The sequence below is a fragment of the Bison bison genome, unplaced genomic scaffold, assembly GCF_000754665.1.
Source record: "Bison bison bison isolate TAMUID 2011002044 unplaced genomic scaffold, Bison_UMD1.0 scf7180017864212, whole genome shotgun sequence".
Classification (NCBI taxonomy): Eukaryota; Metazoa; Chordata; class Mammalia; order Artiodactyla; family Bovidae; genus Bison; species Bison bison.
Genome location: NW_011494784.1, coordinates 140,816 through 151,672, shown reverse-complemented (window position 1 = coordinate 151,672; position 10,857 = coordinate 140,816). Strand labels below are relative to the sequence as shown.

The window sequence follows — 10,857 nt, the reverse complement described above, 5'->3', positions numbered from 1 at the left end:
GGTTCAAAAAACTAAAGAAACATGGAGATTCCTTCCTGAAGCTTAAACCCTATTAAGAAAAAATGAGATATAGGCCCACAGAACTGTTATACAACAGTACTAGACAGCCTTGAAGTGAAAAGGGAGAGGTTAGTGGAGGCTTGAGAGCTTGTTGAAGACATTGTAGATGAGATAAGAACTAAACAAGACATTAAAGGGCTGATAGACTTGAGTAGGCAGAGAAAGGCATTTCAGGCATAAATTTGCAGAAATTTCCTCAACAAAGGAGACATTTCCACCATGAATATCAAGTATAATCTCGTATTCTTAGATACACTAACATTCAGGGATTGGTAGACAGACTGTGCTAATTTCGCTTGGTTGGTTTATATGCATTCTAATGAAGCATGTTTAATGAATTCTGAACACTGTGAAACAGACGGATTCACAGGGCACTGCCTCAGAATGAGAGGAACCATTCTGTTTTGAAAGTTTTGGTAAAATATTTCTGCATAACACCTGTGTGTTCATATTTAGTCCCTGGTCAACATTTCTAAGTATTGTGAAATATTTTTTTTCAAAATTTTGTGTGATGATATTTAGGAATGCTAGAAAGCTTTAGCTTTCTGTTAGAACAGTATGTTCTGTCTTTTGATCCAAGAGTGGGCAAGAAACTTTAAATGATGGCAGTTCAGTGAACTCTACAAATAATGAAGACTACCTGGTAAATTGCTTGCTACAAGATACACTTAGATCTAGGTCTCTCCTGAGCATTTGTCAACACAACTTACGCAAGGTCATCCACAGAGCATAGTATATTCCGATGTGAATTAATCTTTCTGCTGAGCTGACTTGGAGTCTTACTATTTCAGTCTCTTTCCATAGCCTTCCTTCTAAGCTTTCCTGACCCATATGACCAACCACTGGCCAAGAAACACTATAATAGTATGCTTAAAATATAAAAATTAATTCATCCAAAGAATCACGTATCTCTTATAGATATTTGAATGTGAATATGTATGTATATGGTCAGTAGCATATACATACACGTGTGTACATATATTACAAAAGCATAATTAACAGGACTATTTGAAAGAAATAATTTATATTTAGTTTAAAATTTTCTAAAATCAGGACATCTTAGACATAATATACTGAATATGAAAGACTATTCTCCTTTCTTCAGCTCATCTTATTTTTTATGATATTCTAATAGACTGCTCTTCGAATTTACTTTTAGTATATGCATTTTAACAAAATGTAACCATTTTTGTTCTATAGCCATAAGCTTATTTAAGTCCCCTGAAGTACTGTTCTACCAGCCATTTCTTGGTTATATAGATAAAAACATTTTCAAAAATGCCTTAGTTATTCTCTTTTATTATAAACCTGATAAAGTTAAGGGTTGTCTTCATAATTAGTATCTTATCTGATATCTGTATCATATTTTCCCCAAACAACAAGGACACATTTCTCAAATTAAGTTTATTTTGTGCTCATCATGTGCACAGTTGCTTTCTTTTTACTGTTAATATATTACATTAAATATATTTAATAGCATTCTTAAATACTAGCAGAGACATTACTTTGCCAACAAAGGTTCGTCTAGTCAAGGCTATGGTTTTTCCTGTGGTCATGTGTGGATGTGAGAGTTGGACTGTGAAGAAGGCTGAGCACCGAAGAATTGATGCTTTTGAACTGTGGTGTTGGAGAAGACTCTTGAGAGTCCCTTGGACTGCAAGGAGATCCAACCAGTCCATTGTGAAGGAGATCAGCCCTGGGATTTCTTTGGAAGGAATGATGCTAAAGCTGAAGCTCCAGTACTTTGGCCACCTCATGCGAAGAGTTGACTCATTGGAAAAGACTCTGATGCTGGGAGGGATTGGGGGCAGGAGGAGAAGGGAACGCCAGAGGATGAGATGGCTGGATGGCATCACGTCGATGGACGTGAGTCTCAGTGAACTCCGGGAGTTGGTGATGGACAGGGAGGCCTGGCATGCTGCGATTCATGGGGTCTCAAAGAGTCAGACACGACTGAGCGACTGATCTGATTTGAAATACTTTTAAGTCATAGTTGATGAATTTCTCCTTTTAATCAGTTTCTGAAGATCATGTAATTATAGATAGTCTAAGAACAAGTTGTGAAAATTAGCTATCACTTACAGCTAAAATTCTAAGGAGTGCAAGTTAGGTAAACTGCTATTTATCAAAAATCTTAGGAGGCTATGTTACTTTGGTAAGCTGGAAAAACTAACTCATTGTGTCTTACCATATACAAAACACTGACTGATAATACCGTGAGAAAGTAGTGTACAATGAAACGCAATTAAGAAGATGAAAATAACAATATGTCACCTATCTAAAAGAAAACTTTGGAACTTCTTTATTGCTAACATTTATTTTAAATTATTATCTTATAGTGTGCCATTTTAAAAATCCCTGTTTCTTTGAACTATAGGATTATTTGAATTCTGGATAAGCAGATGTTCATGGAAGGTAACAAATAAGATTGCCAAGAATCTTGGTATGCATCCTTGAATATTAGCATTTTTAACCCATTTTTTCGGTGACTAATACCTTTCCACCAGCCATATGGGCAGAATTTCAGGCTGATTTAACTAGCCTGTGTGCTCAGGATTTTGAGATAGAACAGTCATAAATTCCTTCACAGCTCTCCAAATGATACAGGAGCGTGGATACAGGTCCATGTGCCACCGGAAAAGCTGGCCAAACCAAGATGAAGAACACAACATCTCCAGGAAACCATGGTAAAATGGTACAATATGGATAAAAAAAATTCAATGAGTCATGAAACAAATAAAGAAAGAGAATTCTTGGTAGACAAAAGTATGTTTCTCTCAAATAATTCAGAACTATTTTAACAATTGAAAGTTTCCAGAACATACAAGTCCCAAGCAAAAAAAGTCACTTTCTCATTTGGTTCCTTTCAATATCCTTCAAGGGAGAATTCCAAACTATTATTAGAAATTTTTTGTGGTTATTATTAAAATAACCACAATAATTTTCTAAGGACTCACAATAAAACAGCAAATATTAACAGTCTAAATCCCAAGACAGAAAGACTTGTTGGGGACACTGTTCTTATTTAATATGGAAAGATTCCTTCTAAGACCATGAAAATGATGAGACAGACAATTGTGGCAGGTGAACTCTAAGGTAAACAATTTCTGAAATCAATCAAGAACTGAATACTCCTGAATAAAAGCTTTTCCTCTTTAAGATGAATTTTGAAAAGAACAGAATAGGAGGAAAGAAGAAAGAAAGATTGAAAATCTCTAGACGTGTTAAAAAAAGAAATTGAGCATGGTGATAAGATAAAATAACTAGGATAAGAGGTTACTAATGCATGGTGGCCAACAAACAAACAAACTGCTGTCACTTCAGTGAACAAAGAATGCTGCCTGCTATCAAGCCATCAGTCACTGCAGCCATCTCCTAACTTTGCACCCTGAGGGAACTTCAGGTGGAGAAAAACTGAATACTGACCCTAGATAGTTCAGATGCATATCTAAGGAATAATTTCAGTGAGCCTGGACTCTTGGATCTTCCCACACATAAAAAAGCACTAAAATCATTAAAGTGAGATGTCTGTTTATCTGTGATTAGCAGTGATCTTCTCATGTTTGACCACATTTTTTGTTTGTTTTCAGCAAAAACTCCTATATATGCTGGCTCCTCCATAAACTCTTTGGAATAGTTCCTCAGACCTGTCTGAGAGGCTGTCTCCCAGGCAATAGTACTCGGTAAAGTCCCCAAATAAAGCATAACTTGCAACTTTGGGGTTGTACGGGGGACTTTTTGTTTTTTATTATCAGTTGACAGCACTTTTGAACTTTAGAGTCCAGAAATTATAGAATAATGTTTTTTTCTCACAGGTAGTCCTAATTTAAACATTTCATTGTTGATTAGAATTTAAATAAAGGAAATATGTTCTATCATAATAAATAGGTTCTATTCTTTAGCTTCTGCTCTTAACTGCTCCAGATTAAGATCTCTCTAATATAAGCTTAATCAAAGGGCATCACTAGATCCCCCCCGCATTGGGGTGCTGCAGCTGACTCAGCCACTGACTGTTAAATTTTCAGGACTTTTGTGAGCTGGTTCTTAAACTGTTAGTAGCTTGAAATTAATCATAATGGGGATATTTACACCATGGAAATTGGCAAACACTATGAATCAAAGTTTCAGCACATTCCTGCCTTTTACTCACACATTTATCTAGGCCTTTAACAGGTCTCAGTCATGTTAATGATTCTCTTGCTTTGGGAATGTGTGTCCAACAACAAAAGAAATCACCATGAACAGTGATACTCAGGGGACAGTAATTGAATGCTTATGATGTACAGAGCACAAGGCTAGACCCTGAAGTAGTAAAGAGCTATCAGACCCCTGTCACATTCTTAGGAGTTCAAAATCTATTCTAAAGGAAAATAGATTTATATACAATTTTAAAATGAGATATAATGCAGCACAACAACAGAGCCAAATGAATAATAGACAGACTATCTGAGTTCTCTTTCTATAGGATTTGGCAGAGAAAAGACCACAGGGAGACAATAATTCATGAAGGGGATAGAACTCAGTTGGAAGAAGCATAGGCTACAGACAAATGGAGAGGAGACTGAAGCAAAGTGAGAAAGGCCACCAGAGTGTCTAGGGAAGACTGTTTATTTTGCTGGAAAACATGGTTCAAATGAGAAGTAGTATGAGAGTAGGAAAATTATGAGGTTTTGCAGATGAAGAAAACTGGATTTGAATGTTCACCTTAATAGTTATTAGCTGTGTGAGGCTACCTTACCTCTGTAAAGTTTTCTCATCTGTACAATAGGAATAACTTTGCATTTTAAGTTTCTTTTGAAATACCACTTTGAATATGTCATCTCTATGTTCAAAGCTTTCAATATCCCTGGTAATTATAATAACAAAATTTTAAAGTTTTTGATTAAAAAAGTCAGTGAGCTCCACGATCTGAATTCAAAATCTGAATTCCAGCTCTTTGATTTAGAAATAATTAGTTATTGACAATGATGACCATGAGGGTTTGGAGATGGACAAGACCATCTCCAAAAATTTTTGAGAGTCCCAAGATGAATTATGGCTTATGAGAACTATACCTGGGTCTCCCACAATATATATCCTCAGAACCATAAACCTCCATTCCTGAGGCTTTACTCTAAGACACATCTTAAAACCCTTACCCTCTGTAAAAATCTGTTTTAGAAGTTTCACAAGTTTTTCAGAGTCCAGAGCCAGATGGGAAGACTTGGAACCCAGATACAGATCCAAACCCATGAGGAAAATATCTGTTCCAGTTATAGCGAGCCTAGTGTCTTGGATTCCATTGACTTAACCAGAAGTGATGACTGGAGGCTGCTTCTGGGAATAACATAATCCACTGACACTCTGTCAGAGTTTGAAGTCTCTGAAAGGAATAAATGGTGGGAAGAAAGACGCCTGGCTCCCATGTTTTAATAACACTGGGGTAGGGAAAACTTTATTGTTGTTGTTTAGTCACTAAGTCATGTCCAGCTCTTTGTGACTCCATAAGATTTCCCAGGCAAGAATACTGGAGTCGGTTGCCATTTCCTTCTCCAGAGTATCTTCCCAACCCAGGGACTGCATCCATGTCTCCTGCACCTCAAGCGGATTCTTTACCTCTGAGCTATCAAGGAAGCTCCAGGGAAAACTTTACCTGCATGTAAATACTATGAAGTATTGATTCCAGTATGTAACTGGGACCCTTGGGGGAGAACCTCAATACAGCATTCAGAAACCTGCAAAGGGAAATAGGTCAGGCACTGTAGTACCAACAATTTTATCACAGAGGCTGAAACCAAGAGAATCAGGCTGATCATGGCCAGTGGCACCAGCTGTGCAGAATACTGCAAAGCCACAAAGCAGGAGCCATTTCTGGCTATGGAGAATCATCACAAGACAATGGGCATTGCTGACAGGTGAGAAGCCACAGTTGTTTCTTATCTGGGCCTAAATCTGTGCTTCCATTCTGCAGTCTGGCTTTCACCCCAACTTTCTGAATCACTGTCTTGGTAGCATGCCTAACTTGCTACCCAGATGCATGTGTAGGAGGCAACAAATGAATGCTTATAAGGTCCAGCTAAGAAGCATGAATAAGTGATGTGGATTGTTTGGGAACTGTGCACACTGAAGAGTGAATACCCTATTAGTAGGGGATAGCAATTGCTTAGTCTCAGTTATTATTTTCACGTAGGAATGTGGACCACACTTTCTTCTTATCCAGGAGATGAATATCTGAATTTTAAAATGTGAAATCTTTTACTTTTTAAATTTAAGAACAAAGAAAAAAATTATTATTTTTATTAAATGATTAAAATGTTAAATTTTATGTTACATATATTTAATCATAATTAAAATAATAATAATAAAAGAAAAAGAAACAAAAAGCATGTGGGCTAAATAAAAACCATTTATAATCTAGATTCAGCTGCAAACTCCCCATTTTTGACCTCTGCTCTAGTAATAGGACCGGTGTTGCCCTTCCTTCCATCCCAATCTTTATCTCTCCCTGTGTCTAAAAATGGCTAAATCCCTGGACTCCAGTCTAAGGCCCCAGGATCCAGAATCTGCTACAAGATGACTTTGTGGGTACATTTTGAAAAATGTAGAAGTGGCTGACAATAGATTCTGCTGAACTGTAAAGATACCCTCTTTTCTTTCTTGGAGCATCAAAATCAGTTGTCCATCCTGCCAGACTGTCCAGACTGCTATACCGATGTGCCACCATCCCCCAAGGCTCCTGGGGTTGCCTATGGCTAAGTCTGCTCCCACCCATTCCTGCCAAGCCCTATACCCTCCCCATCGCTCCTGTTATACTGCAGGAAATCAGGCAACACTGAGTCTGTCCTGAGATACAATGATAATTACAAGTTGTGTTTCCCAGCTTTGTGCAATATTCTGGCACACTGATTAGTGTTTCATATGAAATAACGTACTTTATGAGTCCAGTAACCCTGTAAAATAGTAAAATTTCATATGAAACCTGAGGACTACACAGTTCATTCAAATTTGCACAGCCTTTAAATGGGAGATCTGAGATTCAAACTCAAGCCTGACGCCCATCCCTTCTCCACTGCTCTGTATGGAAAATGCAGACAAGGAAGAGCAAGGGCTATTTCTACACCTCCATGCAGATGGAAAGGGAGGATATATTTCCTGGCATTTTTACTCAATTTCACACCACGCTTTGAAAGTTCAAAATATTATTACTATATAATTTTACAACTTTCCACATACAGTTACCTGTGGTTTCAGGTTTGGGGATTTCATGGTCAGCAATATTTTAAGACATATTTTGGGAACCAACATAAGGTTGCCAAGCATCTATTTTGCTAAGTAAGGATATTTTTTAAACCTATTATTTAGCATCACTATCACTTCATTGAATGAAAACTATTTTAACACACATACACTCACACACGGACAGGCACATGTATATACATTAATAGCTTCATAGAACCAGAAATGCTACTTGTCTTTGACCTCATTTATGACTGGTGTACACGCACAAACATAGGGAGTTCCCAGCCTACAGCTGTGTGGTGTTCCAGAAATTTTCTGGGAAGACCACTCTTTGGAACTCCACAAAACAATACTGTTAGAAATGATACCTAGGTTCCCACTTAGGTATACCTAGGTTACCTTTCCCATAGGGTAAAGCTGGAATATCTTGTTTTATTTTGGATACAGGGTGACTGAGGTCCCAGAAATTTAAGCTATTTCCTTAAATAATGCACAGCCTCTTGCAGAGCCAAGATTAGTAGTGAATTACCCTGATAGCTGCTTCAGTTCTTTTTTCATCACCCGAGACAGAAACATTTTTCCCTAATTTTAACATTATTATATATACACTAAACATTTAATGTTATTATTTAAATAGGCTTGTGGAGGGATAGCTTTGGAAATTTACCACCGTTTATAAAAATGATTCTGTGGGGAAAATGCAATCAGTAGCACATCTGTGAGATGCAAACACGGTTGTTATCACAGACACGTCCTTTTTATTCATGCCCCGCTTCCCCAACCACTATGGCAAGGAAATAAAGTGTGATCCTCAGAGGCAAATCTGCTTGCAGTCCCAGGAAAGGGATAATCATTTGACTTTTTTTATCAGGAGTTTATAAATCTATGTGTCTCTGAGTGCATCAACACTCAACATAAGAGTGAAACTGGGTTGCTGACATGTTACCAGGGAATAGCTATTAGCATAACCCTTAATTGGAATCCCATTTACTGTTCAGTTGGCTTAGTATCCTCCCTGTGCTTTAATAAGAGCTGTCACATGAATATATCATTTGATGCTGGAACCCTGCAGAGAAACTAGAGTGTGCAATTCAACAAACTTGTAAAATTCAAATGTAGTATCTTTTTCAGAGAGATAGTAATGAATGTATTAAACTAAGGAAATTCTCAGTTCAAGGAGCAAATAATTAAAGGTGATCAGAGGTTGTAAGATTCCAAAAAATGAATTTAATTATGGCTGTTTTCTTTTATAATCATTATCCCAGCCTCTCTAGTGATATATATATATATGTGTGTGTGTGTGTGTGTGTGTGTGTGTGTATATGTACATATATGATATGTTAACATTTGATACATTAATTATGTATATATGGCCATGAACATTATATATAATGAGTGCTTTATATAAATGATGTACTACATATAGTATTATCTATAATGTATAGGAAATAGAGAATTTTGGAAATCAGTAGCAAGGAAAGTGTTTCTAATTATGAAAAGTGGCATCATACTTGAGAACTTCAATTTTCTTCTCCATTTTCCAAGGCTTGCATTTGACAGTAGCGATCATTTGTCTTTTCTCATCTAACTCTGCCTTCAATCTTTCCAATTCCTCTGCATCTATTTCTTCTTCTTCTTCCCTTAAAAAAAAAAGAAGAAAAAAAAAAAACCTTCTTTAGTAAAGTTAAGATTTGCTTGACTTTCAAACTTAAAGAATGCTATCAGATACTCAGCTGATTAATGCATAACAACTTGGTTGTATACAATGAATGCTGAGATTCATAAGCCTTAGAGCTTACAGATGAATGTTGATGCAGGGTTTCTGGAATTACTGTAACTTTAAAAAATAGTATTTATTTTCTCAAGTCCTGAAACCTTTTTATGTCCATAGTCTCAAATTTTCAGAAAATCCATGGAAATAAAAAGCTATTAATATATTTTCTTCTCTTCTTTGTTCCCCTGTACATCTTCCCCCTCCAATTCTACATTTCATTTGAAAACTTTATTTTTCAACAAGGATAGTAAATTAGAGGTGAAAGTGTCTTTGAAGTGCCCTTAAAAAATTTGTTAGCCCTGTCTCAAGAGAAAGAGAAAAACTGAAATAGGAAAAAATAAAAGGAATCTATTCCTCTAAGGTAACTTAATCTGTTAATTAAGCTCAAAACTTCAATTGATAAAATTGAACTCAAAGTGTACTTAATAGAAGTCAATCCTTTGAAGAGGGCTTCAAAGGAATTTAGTTTCTCACTGAGCAAATGAGATGGATCTTTTCTCTTCTGTGTTCCTAGTATTGCAAAAAATATCAAAGGTTCCAAAACTCAAAGAAAACAAAATCTAAACATGAGCGACAAAGTTTATAAATTGAAGAATGTGATGCCCTGTTGTAGAGAACAATGTTTTTGGTAAGAGATTGTTTCAGTTATGAGTTATTGTTGCAAAGAGATCAAACCAGTCAATCCTAAAGGAAATCCACCCTGAATATCCACTGGAAGGACTAATGCTGAAGCTGAAGCTCCAATACTTTGGCCACCTGACGCGAAGAGCCAAACTCACTGGAAAACACCCTGATGCTGGGAAACACTGAAGGCAAAAGGAGAAAAGGGTGACAGGAGATGAGATAGTTAGATAGCATCACTGATACAATGGACATGAATTGAGCAAACTCTGGGGGTTGGTGATGGACAGGGAAGCCTGGCGTGCCGCAGTCCATGGGGTCTCAAAGAGTCAGACATAACTTAGTGACTGAACAACAACAACACGGTCACTTAACTTCAAATTTACCCTTTTAGACTTAATATTGTGATTCTGTGGCTGTGACTCTGTAGGACACATTTCTAGTTTGTCAGTTGGCTCAACATTCTGCTGTCATAATTGGCTGCCAATAGAGTATACTAAGAAGGGACTTGGTTTTTCCTTTAGCTTCCCGTTTGCCTCTTGTGGGATGCTTACTCTTCAGCAATTCTTTTTCACCCCAAGAGCTGCAGGGCCTTCCCATAGCTGCAGGTGAGACTGGTTTGCCAGTTTTTCCAACATTAGCAGAACCAGCTTCATCACTCACCCTGTAGACACCAGCACCACTTGAGCATCGCCCCCTCTGCAGTAGTTTCAGCTCCCTGGGTCTCTCCTCTATGCTTTTAGGTTTTAATTTCAACCTCTTTCCATTGTTCCTCCAGCCCATGGTGTGCTATTTGCTTCCTATAGTTGCTATTACCATGATGCTTAGTGTTTTCATCTTTCCAGTAACCTATTTATTATTAGCCTAGTGATTATTTGTACCTACTAAATCAGTTAGTGCTGGGAGAAATATCAATAACCTCAGATATGCAGATGACACCACCCTTATGGCAGAAAGTGAAGAGGAACTAAAAAGCCTCTTGATGAAAGTGAAAGAGGAGAGTTAAAAATTTGGCTTAAAGCTCAACATTCAGAAAAATGAAGATCATGGCATCTGGTTCCAACACTTCATGGCAAATAGATGGGGAAACAGTGGAAACAGTGTCAGACTTTATTTTTTTGGGCTCCAAAATCACTGCAGATGGTGATTGCAGCCATGAAATTAAAAGATGCTTACTCCTTGGA

General features: G+C 37.2%; 1 protein-coding gene across 1 annotated transcript in view; it reads right to left on the bottom strand.

Moving 5' to 3' along the window:
- The window catches only part of TMC1 (transmembrane channel-like 1), a 137,340-nt gene that overhangs the window by 89,404 nt on the left and 37,079 nt on the right, over nt 1-10,857 (bottom strand). The window contains exon 4 of the mRNA XM_010844885.1: nt 8,790-8,918. Within this exon, the coding sequence (XP_010843187.1) occupies nt 8,790-8,918 (129 nt within the window). The remainder of the gene's footprint in view (nt 1-8,789; nt 8,919-10,857) is intronic.